The sequence below is a fragment of the Larus michahellis genome, chromosome 8 (assembly GCF_964199755.1).
Source record: "Larus michahellis chromosome 8, bLarMic1.1, whole genome shotgun sequence".
NCBI lineage: Eukaryota > Metazoa > Chordata > Aves > Charadriiformes > Laridae > Larus > Larus michahellis.
The window spans coordinates 4,144,025-4,166,011 of record NC_133903.1 but is presented as its reverse complement, the minus strand read 5'-3'; the positions used below and the strand labels follow the sequence as shown (position 1 = coordinate 4,166,011).

General features: G+C 44.9%; 1 protein-coding gene across 4 annotated transcripts in view; it reads right to left on the bottom strand.

Moving 5' to 3' along the window:
* Positions 1-21,987, bottom strand: part of SDK1 (sidekick cell adhesion molecule 1) — a 405,671-nt gene that overhangs the window by 44,606 nt on the left and 339,078 nt on the right. For 3 of the 4 annotated variants that reach the window (XM_074596464.1, XM_074596462.1, XM_074596463.1), the window contains exons 30-35: positions 16,463-16,657; positions 12,149-12,350; positions 10,002-10,105; positions 8,175-8,245; positions 3,407-3,542; positions 1,437-1,496 (exon numbers count right to left, since the gene is read on the bottom strand). In XM_074596464.1, coding sequence (XP_074452565.1) covers positions 1,437-1,496; positions 3,407-3,542; positions 8,175-8,245; positions 10,002-10,105; positions 12,149-12,350; positions 16,463-16,657 — 768 coding nt within the window. The remainder of the gene's footprint in view (positions 1-1,436; positions 1,497-3,406; positions 3,543-8,174; positions 8,246-10,001; positions 10,106-12,148; positions 12,351-16,462; positions 16,658-21,987) is intronic. The other variant, XM_074596465.1, reaches the window with a different exon arrangement.

Genomic DNA, 21,987 nt, shown 5'->3' with positions numbered 1-21,987 from the left:
AAAGGAGACTTTGAAGCCTGGACTCCGTTTGGCCACCAGGCAACCAGTTTCTTTGCTGACATATAGAAACCACTCTGACAGATGAGCTAGGACAGTGAGAGCGGTATGAAAACATCCAGAAAACCCAATTGTGTGAGGGTAATTAGTAGATGCAAACGAGGGTGGAGTAAAATCATGTCAACATCATTAGGGGAGGCAGCGCCTGAGCAGTTTCATTTCAGATTTTGCATTTTCAGGACGAAAGAATCAATCCTAACAGAAATATTTATCATCTAAAAAATATTTAATGGTGAAATTAGAGTACGAGAGCGATCAATAATGTAAACTGCTGTCTTTAAATGAGCGCTGAATTGATTAAGACACGCATGGCCAGGGGTCCAAATTTCTCCCTTTGCCAATACTTTTCTCTGCTATCTATGAATCAGATTGTATCTTTAGCTCTGTGGCTGACAGTATGCCATCGGTTTGGTAAGGTTCAATAAGTCTGATCCCGCAGGTTTGTCTAATTTCACTTTCACGGAAGTGTTTACAAATGTTGTGCTCCTATATCTGACCCCGAGCGCAGCATCGTTCCCCGGTCAGACATACTGTAAATGATATCTGGTATATTACTAACTTTTTGATGTGATATCACTAAACTCAGGCGGACTGCGAAACACGCAGCAAGCAAATCAGCAGTAATGACGCCGAGTTCGTAAACAAACAAACAAAAAATAGGAAGATACATAGGATATAGTACTGGGCAGCTTGTAGAGGGGAAACCTTAATTGCTGCCATGAAAAGCCACAAGGGAGATTTTAGTGTTAACTGGATGTGGAAGAAAATGGAACACATGAGAGTTCATGCATGCGAGTTTCAGTGGGGATAGGGCTCCGTGGTTTTGTTTTTTTAGCCCATCACAATCTGTGACTCAAAAGCCTTGGGCAAAACCTATCTAGTGAACCATCATCACCACAAAGCAACTTGCCTTTTAACTCTGTCGAATGCTATTTCATTCATTTCCAATTGAAAACACCTCTGGAGATGCACATAAATTCATTGGGCCCTCTCTAAACTGGCCTCCTACTCCATGGAATGCCTGAGCATCGCAATGCTTGAATCATAGGACTAATGATGTGATACAGCTAAACTCAGATGGACCGCAAAATATGTAGCAAGCGAATCAAAATTCATTTAGCATCAGCAATACTGGCTTGTTACAGTCAATAATGTTTTACCTTCCCAGCAGCCACATTTTTACAACAGCTACCTACTTGCGTCGTCAATGTCTCCTGATGTAGGGAGAGCAAAGGCTTAAAGAAAAAGAAGCTCGGGAAAGCAGAATCATTAATCTGTGTTGATTTCTGCTAGATCCACTGAGGAGAACCATAGGAGTTTGCCTATAGTGTACTTTGAACCATTACAAAGAGTCTCATCTACAGGCAATGTGCACTTACGTGTTAATTCATACGTCGTTAATGCAGAGCTGCTGTTCACTGTCTTGAAGCTGCTTTGGGCTATTCAGGGTAAGCAAAGCAGAAAGCTTGTTACAGTGCAAGGAAATAGTTATTGCAAATGATGTACAGCAGAGACAGAGGCAAATGATGCAGCACACACAGACACAGTTTGAGCTTTAGGACTATACCTTGAAGGGCAATAAAATCACATCACTCTCTCGTAACACTTGAAAAGCATCTCGCTCACACGGGACTGTTTCATTTCCTCCTCAAACAGAGACTCTCACAAACGTACAACACAGAAATGTTCTGACTCATAGATTAAATAGAACAAATGAGTAAAAACGAAACAATTTCTAGGGGGGAAACTCTCAACACTGTATTACATCCTTATTTCTCAACATGCAGAATTCGAAACCCAAAGAGCTGCAGAGTAAAGACCTGGAACACGGGCCACAAAGAGCGAACACTTAACAATAGGACAGGACCCGCTTCTTTAAATGCGTGTTAGATTTCCCACAGTTTCAGGTATAGAATTCAACATTCCTGCCGTGAGCGAATTGTAATAATATGCTAAGCTGTGCAAAACCACAGGTCAGTGAGGAACAGAGGTGCGCTAAGGTAAGTATTGTCATATTACGAGGAGAAAGAGGGAAATTTATCTTAAAATACACTTGTCTCCACCCCTTTCTCTCTCTCTTGACCCCCTGGAGAGGTACAGCGTGTTTTCTTCCTACTACACAGCTCTTAGGAACATAGCTGTAGGGCCAGCTAAGAAGAGGGGAGAGAGGCAATCGGGAGGTTTCACAGGCTCCCCGGCTTGTGAGACGAGAGGGTATCCAAAGGCATTATTTTATGATAATATACATCGTCACTCATTCAGCTTTTGTCCGGAAAAAAAGCCTTATGCGTACCAACACCTACAGAAGCTTTACATCTCTACTCTGTCCTGGTAAAACTCTGCACAGTCTGAGAAGTCTCGTTCAGCCCTGAGGATATACGGGAGGTCAGATTAGGTGCTCACATTATGTTTAAAGCATCCACTTTTTCCGCACCCCCACAAAAATCACGCTTGCTTTTGTAGAAACCACTTTTATGGGTTCAGGAAAACATGGAAGATGATGTAAGATACTAAAATAGCCTCAACTCAATCCTATTCTGCTGCTCTTAGAGCGCGTATTATCTTATTCTGAATATTCCACTGACATCAAACGGGACAAAAGCTCATCTCTCTGTGAGCACGACTCATTGCTGGACCGTATCTCTCGGGCTACCGAGTGCTCACATCTCTGCCTCCCATCATCTTATTCTGCCTATTCTTCCCTCTGATTTCCTTTCTAGCCTTTGTCTAAAAATCCTTTTCGTTTTTCTATTATTCCTCTCCCTCTCCACCTTCTTTCCAGGCGAGCCAAAAACCACAGTGGCTAACGTGGCAAACATGCACCTTCGAATTCTTGCTCATTTTTGCTATTTCCTTCCAAAATAGGGACAAGCCCTTTGCAACTGTAAAAAAAAAATTCTGCTTAAAATTTCTCCTCAGCTGTTTTCTTATACTGCAAAAAGAAAACCAAAATGTTAATTATAAAAACTACTAGAACATCGCGAGAAAGAAAAGGGTTCCCAGCTGAGGAAAATGAAGTCCCTCTCTTATTTGTCTTGATGGCCGAAGAAAGTATCCCAGGGTAATCGTGAAATGGAGGGAGCAGAAAGCGGGAAATCAGAGGGTACGTGGGGGACAGAACATCAATTCAAGCACGCTGGCATAGATTGGAGTGCACCATTACAAACGATGCTGATCAGACTTATTAGCATTTTTCAGCATCTTCACCCTGATTGTGTAAAAGCGAAATTATCCCCAGCACTCTAGCCATAATTGTGTGTTATTTCCATGGGGCAAAAGGGCATACAGTGTCTGGTCTAACGAGGGATTACCACTCCGGGATATCATAGCGTCCAAAACACAGGCTTACGTGTGAGCTCTGCCCTTAAAGCTGAGGGGTTCTGGATGGTTTTGGATTCTGTTCCAGCTCCAGCGTCGTAATCCAGCTCCCGATAGTAGATCCGGTATCCCAGCAGCAAGCCATTTAGACTCTCAGTTTTGGGTGGCTGAAAAACATTCCCGTTAAGAACAGGCGTGTTAAGACGCGCATCGCAACAAGCATCCGTCGCAACGGGCAAGCGGCTGACACCGGTACTGGGCAAAGGGACACCGCGCTCTCCGGGGAATAGAGCCATCAAAAAATACGCACAGTCAAAGGTCATGCCATTTGAAAAACACAAGTTAAAGGCAACTTTGACGATTTCACTCGGCTGTGGCAGTTGCAAAAGGCTCTTTACTTAAAACCTGACACCTGATGCACTACACCAAGAGCGAAGCTCCTTTCCTTCTCGGTCCACAGAAACTCCTGTGTGATAAAGAATATAAACAAACACGTCCCTGAAACTGCACATTGCAGGCCACCAACACTGCAATAGCAGACCAGTATTTTACTTCTTCTTGAGAAGAAAATAAATAAATTATTTTGTCGAAGACAGAATTCCTTTAGTGCCTGTTTTCCTTGGGGACCGTTCATAGAGCATTCTTCATTTGGCGTTATTTTACTGCAGGACTGATGAGAAAATAACAAAGCGTTGGTGTATTTTGCCTTTAATTAGGAAGACGAAAACAGGTCTAACAGCCTCAGAGAGGCATTTAGAGAGGAGTCGCGGTATGATGGACTCCGGTGTGTTGCACAGGTCCAGTCCCACGGGCAAAACCCCAGGTTCCTCGGTAACAGCGCGGAGCAGCGTGGTGCGCGCGGCCATCGGGCTGGCGCAGAGAGGGGGAAGATGCTCAAAGACACGGTGGCTCAGAAATGATTCTTCAGCAGCCCCTCGCCTCTTCCTTCAGACACGGGTACACAGCCGGGACACCGAAAAGGAGATTTCTCTCTGAATGGCTTGCTTAAATAAAGATAAGCAAAGGGATTCTTCATGTTTGGGGGAGAAAATAAAAGGCTTTCACGAGTCTAATACAGGCTAAGAACTGCAGAGAAGAAAAGGTGTCGTGAGCCATTTATCTTCTAAAGATGCTTGTACTGAAATTTAAGGGGCTGAAAGTATAAATGAAAAGGGTTTTAATGATGATCTCGCCTTTAATCCAGAAAGATCCCTAGCAGTCTTGAGAACTTTACTAAGGAAAACCTTCTGTCTGTTGTGGAAAAATTAACCGCCGGTGTGAAACACTGTCACAATAGAAGGTAATGCCACATGTAATTTTAATGGAGAAAGTAAGAATATTTTTACAGGAAAGGAGGAAGATATTTAGTAATAACCTAATATTCTGCTTCCAGAAGTGACAAGAATTTTCCATTACTTCGTTATGAGGGCAAGAGGAGAGAGAGGGCTGTCCTGTCTCGTGTGAAGGACTTTGCTTTGGGTGAGGGCGGAAGGAATTACGTAGAAAGATTTCAGTTGATGGAAACCAAAAAAGAAAATTACGTGAACCAGAGTATAAGCAAGCCACACAGCTGCCAGGAAAAGGAGCGCAAACTGCTCTTGCAAGAAGCCTGCTTCTTTTGCAGTTGTGCTGCCCAGAGTCTGCTGAAAATGATCAAAAGGGTCCCGAGACCTTGCTCTACTTGCTCTGCATGGTTGGAGAACCTCATTCATCATCATGTTTCGTGCTGGTTATTGTGCTCCATCCTTTGGAGAAGCTCCGATCACCTTTCACTATTATTTAGCATTTTCATTACAGAACCATCTCGGAACAAAAGATCGTGATGGACCTTGAGAATCATCCAGAGCAGGCCCTCACAACTGCAGAAAACAACTGCTTGAAGTCCTTTTCCCAAACAGAGCAAGCTCCACCAGAAAACAAGCTGATTTTTCTGCTTCACGGTATACCTATTGGAAAGCTGTTCCAAACCTCTCTACTCGGGTGGTTAGAAACCTTCATGTAATTTCTAATCTAAATAATTCATAGCTAGTTTATAACCATTTGTTCCTGTGCTAACATTGCCTTTTGGGTTAAATTGTTCTTCTCCCTGTAGGGTGTTTACTCCCGTGATGTATTTTAAAAAGGGCAACCAGATTCCCTCTCAGACTCCCTTTTACGAGGCAAATAAATCAACCTCTTGTACAACAGCCTTTCGGAGGTTCAGACTGAGCTCCTTCTTCAAGGGACTGAGCAAAGAGACCAAACAAAGCGACGGCCTTCTGCAGGGCTGCCCGACGACGCGATCGCTCGTGGACCAGAGACGGGGTAAAGGGAAGGCACCGTCCCACCAGGATACACCTGGGGCGCGTCACCGCCAAGGAGAAGAAAGGCCACAAGAAAACCAAGCCTATCCAGCATGGAAATAAACCCCGTATGACGACAAAAATACCATGAACGTCACATGGATTTGTATTTCAGTTAATTATTACCTAGAAGGAAGACAGTCTTGGAAAGAGTCAATGCATTTGCCTATTCTAACAATTAATTTTTATTTTCTTTTTAATTAAAAACAAAAAGTTGAGGTGCGATATCCTACAGAATCTGAAAAGGAAAACACTACTGAAGTGGACAAAGACTGTCACAATCCCTGCTCTGCCTCATAGCTGCCTAACAGATAAAGCTGATTTCCTCACTGTGGTACAACACTGATTTGTTGATAGCAAGCATTGTTTTCTTACGCTTTCGTGTGATTCTCCATTTTTCCTTCCTTTAAATTTAGGGCAGGAAAGCTCAGAAAATAAATGGCTTGAAAACTGTCTTTCTCCTTGCCATGGAAATGATGATTCTTTCCTGAAAAGGGTACTCCGCTAAAAGGTCAGGTCTTCCCCTTCCTATCTGTCTTTCGTGGACAAAACTCTGCTTTTGATGTAATGGATTATTTAGGATTTTGTAGGAAGGCCTGAGGGATCTGCTGAAATAGGTAAAATGATTATGAGTGGCAGCCCGCAATGGTGTACTGAAGGAAGGGAAACATTTTTGTGCTGTTTAAAAATAAAATAAAAAAAGACTAAAATGTAAGTTTGAATAATTGTTATCCCTACGGTAGAAGCAGAACCGGGCATGATCCTGATGTTAACTGGAACATCCTCCAGAACATTTCAAGTAACCTTGCATTATTGATACAACAGACCTCAATGGAAATTACTCATTTTCTTCCTACTTTAAATTTAAAAATAATGGACTGATTGGACCAAGCAGCTGAAAGCACAGATAGCGCAAGTGGAGTTTGTTTTGTGAATTATTAACACGGCTCAAAGTTAAAAATTTAGCTTTGCTTGGAAAACTACTCTCCCATTTAGCTTGACTGCTGTTTTCGGTTTACATTATTTCTTCGACACTGCTGTGAAACTTCCTCTTAATTGGAGGCTATTGTGGGACTTGAAGATTTTTGTTTATTTGAAAAATATAGTACGGCTGAATTACCAGGACCTATTAATACACATGTAGTAATGACATATAATCGCCCACAACTCCCTTGAGATGGCTCTGGCACAACAACCCCATTTCATTTTCATGAAATAAAAAGCATCCAATTACCTAAACAACCACCTATTTCACATTAACTACACACCAATAATCAGTCAATTGGGGGAAGGTTCATTTCTGCACTACATCATGCCTCGCATCCTCTTTGTCCTCTCTTTCTAGACCTTTTTTTTTTTCCTCCGCCGTGGGCTTTATTTGTAGGTGGGGCGGTAGATTTACATCTCTCTATAATTCCTGTGGTAAAACTGTTCGACATCTCTTCTATTTGCTCAACATGCTGTAAGCAATGATGTTGCTTAGTAGTACGCTGCGTGAACGTGGGCCAGCAACCCAGCAGCACAGCCAGGAATATTCCTAAAGTGCTGCCGTATAGCAAGAAACAGACCCTCATACATATATATTCTTTTCTTCCAAAGAGGCAAGGAGCCCCATCTGTACTGTAAACGCGCATGTACATTTTTCACTGTAATGCAATCTGTCCAAAGTTATCCTTATTATGTGTGTGGGACGTTGTCTCGGGAGCAGGGTGGGCAGAGGCTTTCCGGGATCGGTTATGGATACCGTGCAGTACCCCACTGGGTTCTCCTCTATTAATGCTCACTCCGCAAAAAGAAGCCTCAGGCGCCGGGCCACGAAATGTTCCAGCATCTCCCAGGAGGCCAGTATTGAAAGATAAAGGCAGGCAGACGAAACGCCTATATAAAACGCAGACTTGGCACGAATGCTTTCACATCCGACTCGGAGATATTGCGGAGAGCTCAAACGTCCTTTCTTTCCTCTGAAGAAATCTCAAGTTTTAGCCCTCAAAGGGCCAAAAGGGCATGGGGAGTTCCTCAAAGGTAGGAACAGGATCTCAGGCACAGCATAGGCTTCTGATTATTTCAGCGGCTGAAGGAGGCAGTACGCGGTGCGGACGAAGGCGAGCTTTTGATTACCTGATCTTTACCAGTGCCGCACTCTGCTGAATGTTTTCGATGTAAAGATGCACGTCTGTTGATACCGGCAGGAGATTCTGTACAAGTAATGATCTCGGGCGTCGCTACAGAAACTCCGTTACCTCACGGGGCACAAAGTAAAAGCAACTGCCAGAAATTTCCATCCATCACTAAAACACATGCCTCCATCAGGAAAACAAGGAAGTAACTGCAGTCCTTCAACTTTACTACAATACTTCCAGCTCAGGAAAACGTCCCTTGCAATGTACCATTAAGGTCAACAAGTCAAAGCAACCAAAAAATTGTTCCGGAAACATCAAAATTTTTCATTTCACCTACCTGCCACTGCACAAGGACAGATGAAGTCGTGTAGGGAGTTACTAACACCGAACTGGGTGGTTCACCTGGAACTAAACAAGAAATAAAGGTAACCAAAGCAGTTAGAGCAGCAGGGTGAAAAATGAGCAGCTTATGCATCAGATTCTCTCTCTTGGCTGCTGAAGAAAACCACCTATTCCAGCTGCTACGTGGTGGGTCTCAAAAGCAACGTGGTGGACACGGATGCTGCATCCCAGGCAGAAGCCAGCCACTGCTCCTGCATCCCTTGCTCTACCTGTGGCCTTGGCCGCTGGAGCGAGAATAAGAGAAAAGCTGAGGGCAGAAATCTGGAGGAAGCCGCAGCGTGCCAGCCGCTCACAAACAACTGGATACGCGTTTGAAAGGAAGATAAACCAGCTGTGTGTGTGCTTGAAAGCGTGAGCAAACTGCTCCCAAATTTTCCATGACGCTTTTGCCACAGCTGGGGCAAGCCCACCTTGTTTTTAGGAGTCTGTGTCGCATAATTATAGATTATTTTAGGTAGGATAGCTGGATTTTCCACGGGTTAACCCATTCCTGTGCCATATACACACACTATAGCAGCTCAAGGACGGAGAAGGGAAGGCTTATCAGGAGCTGACAGCCCTCCGCAGGGCGATGCTCTAGTGGCAGCACCAGGTTTGCTCAGCAGAATAAATGTTCAGTTTGTTAAGGGGGCGAGAAGCTTTCACGGCGCTTCCCCGCCGCATTGTGAGGAGGCCAAGCACAGCTCTGGATTCACTGTAGCTAAATTCAACGAGAATTGAAAATAAAATTTTAAATTCCGAAACAGTGAGTCAGTGCTGCCTCATTAGTACCGGTTACAGCCTGCACCGATACAGCAGGAAGGTGGAGAGTCAGGTTGTCTTTAAAAGGCTTCTAGGCACGTTGTTCGACTGTTACAGGGGTTCTTGTCTAACTTAGGATACTCCTGAGCTCTGTCCTGTGTTTTTCTGGTTTCAAGATCACATTCTTTAAACATTCCTTGGCAAAACTGTTTCCTATTTTTACATCTCGACGTCATATTTAACTAGTCACCCCTTGCACTGTATTAAATACTGACTATTTCCGGCTTTTATATACATATGTTAAATTCCTAGCACCTTATATATGTTTTTGTATCCCAGTATTACCCCATTTCCCAGGCTAAGGGTAAATGCCGATGCCTTTTCACACCTTGCAGGGCTCCTTTCTCCATTCAAGACATCAGAGCTACTTCTGCATTCAGGCATTGACTTTATACAATCAAGGAATTAGACGCTGATCTCTAAGGCTAAAAATAAAAGCCTTGTCAATGTCATTCACAGTTTATTAGCCCTGATCTGCAGGATTAAATGCTCATGTTTCCAGGAGCTTCATATTCTTTCTTACTTATAGCTCAGCCATTTTGCCACATTGCAGACCGATGTGGATTGCGAGTGAAAACAATTGAAGAAACTTCTTCAAATGTATGCATGGTTCTGCATTTATTTTTAATGATCTCTTGTAAATTATTCAATTTCTGCAAAGATAATGGTTAGTGCAGAGTTGGGAAGCCAATCAAACCGAGTTTAATTCCATTTTGAGGCTCCTGAAAGTATGATTCATTATCAGAGGGCACAGCAGGACACTTAAGGCTGCCTGTTATTAATTCAGCCACATCTCATTACTACCTGCATCAATCTCCTACGAACAAAACTGCGTTCGCTGTTGAATTTTCCCTCCACATTCCCAGTGGAGAACGCATCCCAGTGGGCCCAGCGAACCCAGGAGCGCCGGGGAGGGCCCTCTCCCGGCGATGCCCCCGAGGAGCCTCTCCTCCTTGCTTACCATCCTGCAGGGTTGTCACCGCTTCGGTCTCCGCGCTGAAGTCACTGTCTCCGATGTCGTTGGTTGCTTTCACCCGCAGTTTGTAGGAGGTGAATGGGTTCAAGCTGTGGAATGTGAAAAATAAGGCTGAGGGATGAAATCATCTCCCCACACCATCACAACTTGCCTCTACAGAGAACCTGCCCCTTGGCAACCAAAGCCACGGAGCAGCTTGTCTCTCCTCCACTTCGCCTGTTCTTCACAGCCTTCCCCGGGACACGGGGGTGTTCACACCCTTCCTGCCATCAGCATCTCCTCGGATGCCGTTGGCCTGAGATCCTGAAAACATACGCGGAATTCCTAGCTGAATCGGGCTCTAGAAAGCAGCCGTGGAGTTGCAGTTCATGGAGCAGCCCACGACTGGGGCTTGTTGGAAGGGACCAGCCGTGCTGTTACGGGAGTTTTGCACGGCTGAAAACATCTGGCTTTCAAGGCGCTTTGCCCCAGAGATCCTGAAAGCAGGTCTGTGGGGCAGCTCAGGGCGAGGTGGGGACGAGAGGAAGAGAGGAGGAAGGGAACGTGCCCAGCGTCGCCCAGTGCCCAGCAGGCACTGGCACTCACAGCGCCAGCCTTCCCACTAATCCTGGAGACCACGGCTTTTGATCAGTGCCTTTTATTCCTACTGAATTTCAAATTAATGCTATTACCTGGGTTATTTAATAAAGACAGTAACAACAGGTTCCCTGCAGCTCTTTTATCTATGCAGTGCTTAAGATATGCAGAGAGTGATTTCCAGCTGACATAACCTTCACAGAGATTCTTCTGCCTTGGCTTGGCAGGGGAAGGTGTGGGGGAGGCTGCAAGCAGAGGTTAGAAATGCAGAGCCGTAAGTTACGGGGGATTTAGCTAATTAATTGGTAGTGTCTAGCCATCAGCTGGCAGATGTAACACTGACTACAATCCCAAGTAAAGTTACTTGTAAGGAATGATTAAACATCAAGGGATAATGCATTCTGATGGGCAGCACTTTCGCATCACGCGTGTACTCCTTTTCCGGACTTTCACAGGAAAATGCTTTTAGCAAGGGGGAGAAGAAATATCCTCAGTAGTTCCACCCTATTAGGACACCATTTACTTACCTACAGCAACTTTCTGATCTAGTTGAAGATGCCCCTGCTTACCGCAGGGGGATTGGACTAGATGGCCTTTAAAGGTCCCTTCCAACCCAACACGCTCCACGATTCTGTGAACTTGAATAATTTGAATCATCTTTCTCGATCTTTTGTTTTCAGTGATGCCCATGTCAAGTCTAAATGACACAGCAGGCTTCCTTGATTTTACAGGTTTGGAATGGAAAGACATTGGGTATAATTAGGGTGGTATAGCACCCCCAAGGTCAATCAATCACATCTATATTTGTCTCTATAATTGTCAAGTTTTCTTTGCGCAGTTAGGCAAAAGGATAGCGATGTGTCTGTATCTTCTGGCTGCCATATATCACAGACCTGAAAAATCTGTACCTCAATGCTTTGAATACTTGATTCTCCAAAAGCTCCCGGCCTTTTAGAAATAATCTGATTTTGTACTAGCTGGTCAATAGAGGAAACGGACAGCAAAACAAGTGCCTTCTCATAGACATTCAGTTGCTTTCACAGATGTTACAAGGACTTTAATTACAACAGCATTGCTGAGGATATAATAAAGCCTGAATAACAAAGTTTGAACGTTCTGATGCTATCTATAAACTTCAGTATGGAAAATACAGATAAAGATGGTTCCCATTTCATCTAGAAAAGCTTATATAGAGATAACTGCAATGCAGCATTGAGAGTGTATTTTAACATCAGTCACTTCTGAAAGGATTTTTAACCAGTTGCATTTTACCGAACATCGTGTCGCCACACATGGTTTAGCCGGAGTAGTGTTATCTACCGTGCTGAACTTTCGGGGAGGGCTTCAAAAAGATGCATTGCCATCCAACTTTAATTAGATTTATTGCATGACCTTCAGCAAATCTCCCAACTGCTGTTCATAACACCGCCTCTAAAATGGGAGCAGGGACCTCACTTAACCTCTCTCCCCCCAAAACCCTGCGAAGCTGAGTGAGGCTTGCTTTGGTTTCCCAGCTGCTGGAAGTGGAAATGGTGGGAATTTCTATGCTACGGTACCTTTCGATAATGCAGGATGTTGCCTCGTGGCTGATGGAAGAGGAGTAGGTTTGCCAGTCTCCATTTGGCAGTTCTCGCACTTGGACGGTAAAATACCGGATTGGTGAAGATCCGTCGCTTCCAGGGACCCACTTCAACAGCAGACTCCGTGATGACACGTCACTCTGGGGGGTCATCAGCTGCCTGGGAGGTGCTGGTCGTTCTGCAATTAAACCATAATTTGGTACTGCTCTGAGAGGAATTTCAAGCTAACGTCGAATGTGATGGCCTGATCGGATTTTCACAGCGGTAATGCCACAGGAGACTGAACTTTTGGGTGTGCCCCATGAAGTATACAAGCCATCCCATTCCTTAACCTTCTACTGCGAAGAAGAGCAGTAAGACTGAATTTTATCTCCCTGCATAAAAAGTGACCACTGAATATACACTTTTCTAGCAACAGACCTCAAACTCGGGGGGCTCTTAGCCTGGGTGGTTAAGGAAGAATCATGAGGACCAGAAGCCAAGCAAACCAAGGAAGTCTTCAATGAAACTCAGCTGTGCTTGCAACTGCTGCGGCTCTTTTGACGGAATTTGCCTGTAAACTAGTTCGCTTGTTAACCCGTGCTTACTGCTCGGTACCACGGGGTTACATTCTCTCGGTGCTACGCAGCATCCTCTCCCACCAGCTGCTCTCCAGTCGGGGCATGAAGAGGAGGAAGGGATGAGCTGGAACATGCTGGTGTGTAGCAGAGTCCAAGAGCGTGACCTAGAGCTGGTACTGAATTCCTGCACCAGTTCTCTCTGGCAAGGAACCGGGAACCATCAGCAGCTCCTGCTGCTGCTTCCAAACCCCAGCTTGCCTTCCAAACCCCCTAGACCTGGGGCTCGAGGACCTGCTGCAGGTCCCTTCCGGACCTCCCCGCTTCTTCCCTTCGTACCCGCTAACCTTGAACCCGCAAAGTCAAACCAGCCAGCGCCAACGCTGAGGGAGATCTCTCCAGAGTAATTAACCGTGCACCTTTTAGACGAGGCAGGGAATGGTAATGCAGGTGTAAGCATGCCAGTTCCCAACTGTTTCAATATAGATCTCCTTTCCCGTCACTGCGTCTCCGCACTCCATCGATTTCAATAGAGAAACTCTATAGAGTGAGGAATAATTGTTTAATTGTTTATCATGAAGATTATTGATTCTGATTAAAATGTGTGGCATGTAATAAAGCAGAAATTGATTGGAGACACCGCAGTGACTTGCTTTTGAGAAGCAATTCAATTCAACTTCATCAGCGCTTGTTTCCATAAACACACCTCCACCGGCCCGATTCCTCACCGCTCCGTATGGCGAGCGCTTCGTTTCCCTGCCATCCCCTAAAACCATTTCCTGTATGTTTTGGCATTTCTCCGCAGCATGCTCTTCCTGACATCGGTGCCCAAAGATTTGTAAGCCATTAGCTGGAGGAAGCCCTGGGTGCCAGCAGCCCGCGAGCCGGAGCACAACGCGAAAGGTCAGTGCCTTACACTGACAGGCTGAGACAGGTATTCAGGGTTATTCTAGCAGAGGAAGCGAGTGTCGTGCAGGGATTTAATACTCTCCGCTGATAAGCTTTCACCAGCTCGCAGTTTTGGGCAGGTCAGATCTTGCAGTCAAGCCTCCCTTGATTGGGTTTCCTTCTGCCGCGGATGGGAGATCTTAAAATCTCCTGTATTGCAAGATATACTTCCTGACTGTTTGTACGAACCCATTAGTATAAAGAGTTTATTTATGGGAGTTTAGCCACAAGCAAATGCTAAGGTGAGCTGTTTGTGCAGGAAGGTAAGGCCAGGCCGTATGACTCAAAGGATTTTGTTTAATTTCTCGCTACATTTACATCTTCTGACTCGGTGCTGCCCTGATCGCTGGCGTTGACTGTTCTGAAGGGTGTCACAGCACAATGTAGATTCAAAGCAGAACAGAAAAACCTCTGGAGAATCCAGCTACAATACGACTCGGGATCTATAAATCACTAAAATGTAAAGATTTATATTGGGGTTATCCAAGGAATTTCTGAGGACAAGAGTGACTGATTTTGCTAATTTTCAAGGGAATTTTTGTGCCTGCCTGCCTACCTTAGCATCAAAGACTACAATGATATTAGATGCATTTTTATTAATGGAAATTAAACATCTTTTCACTCTAGAACGTTTATCGTCATGTATACAAGTTTCAGGTCGGTTTGTTTATTTACTTGTTAGCAGAACGGCTGCACCGGATGAATTTCTTTATTGGCCCCTCATATCAATCTTGCTGATGTGAGATTGCACGTTCTTCTCTCCACACTTTACATGAGGGATCACTTCAGTTAACTCTCAGCGCCTTGGGACTCGGTTCCAGACCACGCATGGAGACACAGCCGAGCCATCCATCAAAAAGAGAAAGGGTTCATTTTACAGTATAACTTGTCTATTCAAGATAACCCTAAAGCATTGATAGCAACAAGGGATCACTGTTCCCGCAGCGGAGCTGGGAGTTCTGCCTTGAGCTATTGTGTCTCCAGCAACAGCCTGTGTGCTGTCTGGGACATCTGAGCATATTTTATTGAAAAGGAGAGGCGCCGAGCTTCGAGTATTCACTTTATTGGGCATGGTGGGTTTTTTTGAAGCTTCCACATGTTGGACTTTAAACTTCCACTTTGACAGCAATCAGACAAGGGTGGAAGAAACCTTGAGCTGACAAATCTCTCTGATGGACAGTATCTTTAACAGAGGCACTTTAAGTTTCCTAATACAGCCCTAGAGGTTCTTTCTCTGAGGACTGCACTGTAAATGCCCTGGGAAGGCTGCGCACGACCTGGAGAGCTATGCCAGTGGGAATTTTAAGGCTAACCAGACAGGCCAGAAGCAGTTGAAATGCACCCCCCAGGTCCTCGCTGCTGGTGGCTGAACATCAGGCCAATGTCCTCCCTTCTAGGAAGTGTTAGAGGAAAATAATAAGGAAGACACTGTGGGCAAATAGCATGGGAGATCCTCGCTCTTCCACTAAACGACTTGTAAGGTGTAGAAAGGACTAAAAATAAGAGATTGCTTAGTAGACACATTTTAAGAACTGAAAGTAAATATAATTGGTTGTATTATTACAGTGCAAGATTTGAGCGAGAGCCAAGACCAGGCGCACAAACACACACAAAAGGGCTAATAAACTTGGATGGCGTCTATGGAGGTCTGTGCTAGTCACCTGGAACCTGCTGCTCTCTGAACTGTGATTTTTATAAATCGCAGAAGTGGCATGGTTTTAGTTTTTGAGGGAGAAGTTTTCTTAAAGACCAATATCCAGACAGCACAAGGGGTCACAGCGGCACATGGCACAAAATCCACAGGGGGAGTTTTGCTGGTAAAGTTACCCCGGCTAGTTTTGACTTTGCCAGCTCAAGAGCACCGATACGTGCTTTGCAGCGGAACATGGCATACAGTACACGACCGGAGGAAAGTCCACACTCCCTTTCTCTACCAATATAGTCCCTTTTAGCTCTGAATTTAAAAAAAAAATTAAAAAAATCTTCATGCACAAGTAGAAAATAATAATTTTTCTAACTGGCAGCTCTAAAGATCTGTTCTAAGACTGGAGAATCAAGCAGTTACTTGGGCAAAAGTATTAGAAACAAGCAATGATACAGAGCAGATTCTGTAATACTTTATATGTCCTTCACATTTAGGCACGTCTGGTATCTAAGCATCTGGTTTCATTTATACACATGTAACTCCTGCTTCCTTCAAGTAGGTTCCCTACAGAATAGAATTTGATTGGGGATTCTGAATGCGAATAACCATTTCATGGCTGATGCAAGAAGCAGAAACGTCCTGGGCAATCCAGATGCAAACACTCCTCCCGCGTGTGCAGCAGTGAAAGGCCAGAGTAATTACTAACGCGTTAGGTCAGGACTCAGGCACAATGGAGGAGCCGTGGAAAAATCCTGCAACACCACCGCCTCTCATTTTGCGTTCCCTGATCAATATAATTCATCCATCACTGACTTTCTTAAGATTGCAAACTTTCCAGAAAACGAGAGCTGAAAAAAAAAAAAAAAGCTCTGGCTGCAGAAGGAGCTGCGTATGGCCAATATAGCAGCTGATGGAAAAATCAATCTCCAGCAGCCCGGCAGGTTGGAAGAACTGTGTCTCATAAAAGTCTGTCTTGCTCACCAGCTTTCTCAAATCATGAGGTTGCAACGGTTTGGGGCAGGTTTATGGGGTGAGAAGGAGGAGGTGTACAGGCTCTAGCCTGTTATTAAAATTCCCCTAAGCGCTGCACAGGCTCCAAGGCACGCAACAAGTACCTCAACCCGTGGCTGCAAGCGTTACCTCTTTTTTCTGTTGTGATCACAGTGGCTTCCAGAGGCTCCCCCCAGCCCTGCCTGGTCTTGGCAGATGTCCGAAAGATGTACGCTGACTCAGGGGCGAGATCTGTAGCGGTAAACTGCCTGACTGTTGAGCCAACCTCCACCGTCGTGAACTTGTTCGGGCTGCTGCTGGCCAGACGGTAGGCAATCTGGTACCCTGAAATCGCAGCGTCAACAAGAGAGAGGAGAAAAAAGGTTAGGAGTTTTTTCTAGCTGGGGGGAAAAAAAAAAAAAAGCACCAAAACTATTAATTTATCAAATTACTTGTTTATCTGAGACCAGAACGAAGTAATTTATTTCTTTTAGTGCCATAAAACTCTGCTATAAGCAGCCCTCCCCCAGCCAGACGCCGTACCTTACGAGGGCAATCACACACAGTGGAAAAGACAAGGGTCTGCTGAACGTTATCTGCCGTGACACTGATTTCACCTTCCACCCTTTACACCAACAAGACACAAAACCAGTTTAATCTTTCCTGAGCATACCGGCACCTTTTCGGAAAGGCAAAAGAACAGAATCTGGGCAATTAGTCTCTCCTGGGTGAGGCAGCTCAAGACAGCGCTGCCTGTTTCAGCTTTCCACCCCCACGCGCTCACACGCTCTTCTGCCCTCTCACGACTTCAGCGTTGGCTCAGACTAAATGTTCTTCAGCTGCAGAGCAGCTGGGTTGCCCAAACCATGCAGAGCCTTCACACCGCCCAAGTCAAAGCTTGCTCCTGCTTTTTGCACTTGCCTTTTTCTCAGCTCTCCCTCTCCCTTGTAACTGTACAGCGAGTGCCAGAACTGCCGGTAAAAGCATCCTCCTTCTGTCATTCAACGTTGCTGCCCTTGCCCACAGCCCGAGGAAGAAGCCTGCAAGCTGTGAGGTCCTGCTTCAACCATGCGGCACTTAATAATCAATTTTGTTGATGCCTGTAAGTGATAACCCCCATTCCAACCTGCCTGGCAATTAGGAGTTCGCAGTTTAGCCTGCATTATTAATGACCCAGCTGTGCAAAGGAGGGTTTCCAGAGCTCTCACGCACCACTAGCAACAACTGTCCCCCAAAGAGGATCTGCCAAATGTTCCAATCCATTCTGCAAACCCAGCGATTGAATCAGGCTCTCACTTCTGGAGCTCGATGGTAACTTTCAGTCCAGCTGCTGACTTCCAAAATCAATTAATACCAGAACTGGTGGGGCTTTATCGCCCAGGCTGCATACAGTTGTCTGGTTAAACGCTTCGTGGAGTTACACAGGGCAGAGGGCAGCCAACAAATCCAAATCAAACCAGCTGAAAACAAAGGAGTCGTGACACAATTCTGCCAACCCTCTGCTCATCTTCCGAATGACACAGGGGTCTGCAGCACCTGAGACCATCTCTTTCGCTTGGAATTAGTATCCCAGCTAGAGTTTGAACTCCCAGCTCATTTTGGCTGTAACAAGGACAAGGGGAGCCAAACCTGGCGCGCTTCATTCGTGAAGGTCAGTGCGTGAAAACGGAGGTTTTCTCCTTACCTGTGGCTATTAGACAAAATCGATGACATTTATTTCCCTCTGAATATGCAACAATTGCCACATGCCCACTCACAGAAAAGGCACAGAGCTCCTGCACTCCCTTGACCAAATGCCACACTTGCGCGTGGCGCACGCTGTCCCAAACAGTGGAATTTAATTGGGATACAGATGGTATTAATTTTGGTGCGCTGACTCTCACAGCGCCGTTGACGATGCACCGGCCTTTCCTTGTCCTTCTTTCCTTCGGCAGCTGCGAGGGGATGTGGGGCAACAGCCACGGCTGCCTCACGGGGAACAAATTCGAGTCCGCAGACACCTCCACGAGCGACGTGGCTTTTCCGAGCAGATGTGGCTTTGGCCGGAGCTCCCGCAGGCTGTGGTTACAGACAGGTTTGGGCAGAGCCAATTCCCCGCGGTGCCTTCAGGCGCTCCGAGCAGCCACCTTTGGAAATGGGCATCCGCGGCAAAAGGCTGCCAGCGCCCGGGCTCACCTCGTGCTGCCGGGGACCCCCCACACGGAACATGCCCGGTGGGTCAGGAGTGTTCCTACGGCAGCGTTTTCACAGCCGGGTGGATGGCATTAGACTGCTAGATAAAACGTGGCCTGATTTTTCAGAGCCCTGAGCATGCTTAGACCCCAGCGAAGCCTTACGCTTTGAACGTTTTTCATTTTCCCACCTGCAAACTACCTCCTTTTATCCACGGCACCAGCTCCCCCATTACCGGTCCAATATATTTCACCAAAGTATTTCCGTATCTTTAGTCTTGTAGTATTTTGATCTTTTTTAAAGTCTACAGAAAGCCAGCTAGTGATGGGGAGAAGGAATGGATACGCTGCGATCTTCTTTTGTTTATACCGATGTGAAGAACGCGTGAGTGAAAACCCCGGCGCAGGATCTCAGTAAGGGGGAAAAACAGTCAAAGAAAAGCACTGGAGAAATTTTTACAGCAGCAGGAAAGATGAAGGAAGAAGCAACTAAGATGGTTAAAGAAGTTTGATAAAGGGACATGAGACGTAAAGAATAAGACCTGGAGGGAAACAGAGAATATTAAAAGAATAGAAAAGTTGATTTATCTGGTTATTAAAAGATAAGCATGATATCTGGGACACATCCTTGTCGAGCAATTTCCTCTCTTTTCTAAACCTTTGTAAAATATACAGTAGTAGTTAAAATGTAAGGAGGGAATAGAAAGATAACTATTTACCGCTAAATGGTAGTACTCATGCTGGAAAGCCAATTACAAACACGCTCAGATTAGGCAAAGGAACCCGTACATATCTAGGCCATTATAATAACTTACACAAGAGTGGTTCCTTGGCTAGTGTAAAAACTAATTTAGCCACGAGAAAGAAGAAATCACTTGTCACAGCCTGTCTCTCTGACAGGCTCCACAAACTCCCTTTCAATGCATCCCCGTGAAAAACAGTATCAGCCTCCACTGTCCTCTCCTGCAACTGCCGTGTTGGCTGAAACATCTGTTTTCCTGGATATCTCCGGCAGAGTTTACACACAACCAGAGCCGTCACCTTTACAGATTTCCTCAGACACTCAACACTTCCCTCGGTCTGATTCAAAGGGGCACATCCAACCTCTGCACCTGGGCTCAGCTCGCTCTTACTGCTGCCTACGGCCCACCTGGGACATACCCAGCATCTTCATTTTGATTCCCTACATCACCTTCTCCTACTGGGCAGTTTGGGACAGCCAGGATACGTACTGGCATAAAAAGCATCGTTTTTCTTTTCTTCTGAGTGACACAGACAATGCACTATTTAAACCACAGCTTGGATAATAATTAGGGCTAACACAAGATCAGAAAGATAAAATTATTAAGTTGATGAATTTCGGCAAGAAGGGATGGGAGAAGACAGGAAATGTTAAGTGAAATCAAACGAGGCGAATCAATAGCGGTAAATGGAAAGTGTTCAAATAGAAATTAATGCATGCTTGAGGGCTATAAGAAGCAATAACTGCAATTGATGCAGTGGAGGAGTAAGGAAACGTCCTTCCCTTTCTAGATTACAACAATAAGATGTTGCAGATAGATTAAAAAAAAATGAAAGGTTATGAATGAAAGTAAAAATCTCTAAAAGGTGTTCAAAGCAAACTTTTTTGGGAAAGGAATATCTTCCACAATATGAAGCATCTGGATAGTCAATAAGAAGAATTCATATTGTTTTCTTAATTTTTTTTTTTTTTTGCGTATAGCATTAGATCCCGAATCTCTTCTGCTACTGGGACTTCTGCGCTTCACCATGCCAAAACAGCATCAAAAAAAATCCCTGAAAGATCAACTCGCCGGGAGTTTATTTATTCATTGAAACTATGCTAATTTTTGCATTAGCATCTTTTTAAGTATTTCTTGCACAACTGCGAGCCGTTTCATGAGCTACGCTTTCTGAACTCAATAAACGGCAACAGTCTGAACCGCCCGTTAAATGTTAGGTCATCGCCACACAACCAGTGGATTCCCCAAAGCAAACAGGCAGGAAGATGACAACGCACCATGAATATAAAAAAGCTTTCAAGCTCATCACCACACAAAGCCCTTCAGAACTGACAGCACCCGTTCACGCAGGCCACGGTGCAGCAGAGATAGAAACACTTATTAATTTGTCACAGAACTTAGGGAAAGCCAAACGGTATCGGGAGGTTACGGTCTGCCTAGTGGAGCAGCAATCCAGTTTGTTGGTTTTACTGCTTATCTGTTTAAGGGCCAGCGGGTGTGCAAATGGAGCCTAGGATCAAAATCGGAATTTGCAAACATGGATTACATTCAATTTTGGTTCTAATTCTCAGTGGAGTTCTTACAGTCTTTTGCAATAAGCTTCAGGTGAACGCTAAATACAAGGATACCATGAGGAACACTAACCAGGGCCTGGAAGGATGCGGGTTGAGCTCTTGTTTCCAGGGGAAGCTCCTAGCCAGAAGCACACACGTGCACATTAACGCATCATTTTTCTTTAATGGTATTTGAAGGTACTACGTTGGGTGGTAGCTAAATGGAGTGCAGAAGAGAAGACAGAGTGAAGCCTCAGATGGTTCCCGTAACATTCCCAAAAGGAGAAACGGAAATATCTAGCAGTCTTCCACAGTAAAATATTTAAACAAACCAGTGGTTTTCCCTCTTGGTGCCTGCCAGTATTTCATCCTGCTAATCTCTCTCTGAAATGCTAGAACATGTTTTGATATAGATTACAAAAATGTTAGCTGCAAAGGTGCTTGTATACTCAGAGGACAAAGCCAGCAGAGCCGGAACATTAGTTCAAAGGCTCTGAACATAAGTTGCTCTTGCAAAGCAAGTATTTTTTCTTTCCAGCCCCACTAGTGAATAGAAGGGCACCGCGCAAAATTATGTTAACTTATTTTTTCCAACAGCTCTACATCAGGGCACTTGACTGCGGGGGTTACAACGGTGTTTTGAAAGTTCGTTACAGTAATGAGGTTTAAGAGGTGTACAGGGACAGAGGTGTACAGGGACAGAGGTGTACAACAACCCTGCAACCTCTGCTTGGAATGCTACACATTGGTTTTTATCTATTTTTGAAGGAGCCCTCACTTCTTAGGAAGGATCACAGAAGTACCCGGCATGAGTAATTTTTACTTTTTCTCTCTGACATTGGCAGCTAACTACTTCCTCCACGAACCTCAATGTTTCTACTATAAAAAAAAACAATAAAGGAGTGAGAACTGTTGAATAAAGACAATGAATTTCAAAGAGATGGACTGGGGGAATTGGAAGGTAAGGTCCCCTGGGAAAGAATTCTAAGGGAAAAGAGAATTCAGGCTAGCTGACAGTTTTAAAAGAGACCAAAAAAAAAGGTACAACTATCCCAATGCAGACAAAAGATGTTAAGAGGCCAATACGTTTGCATTCAGAGCTCACTAATGACCTGAAAATCAAAACTGAATTGGACAAAAAGTTGAAATGGGACCGTGTCTCAGGGAGTGTATAAATAGACAGCACAAGCGTGTAGGACAAAATCAGA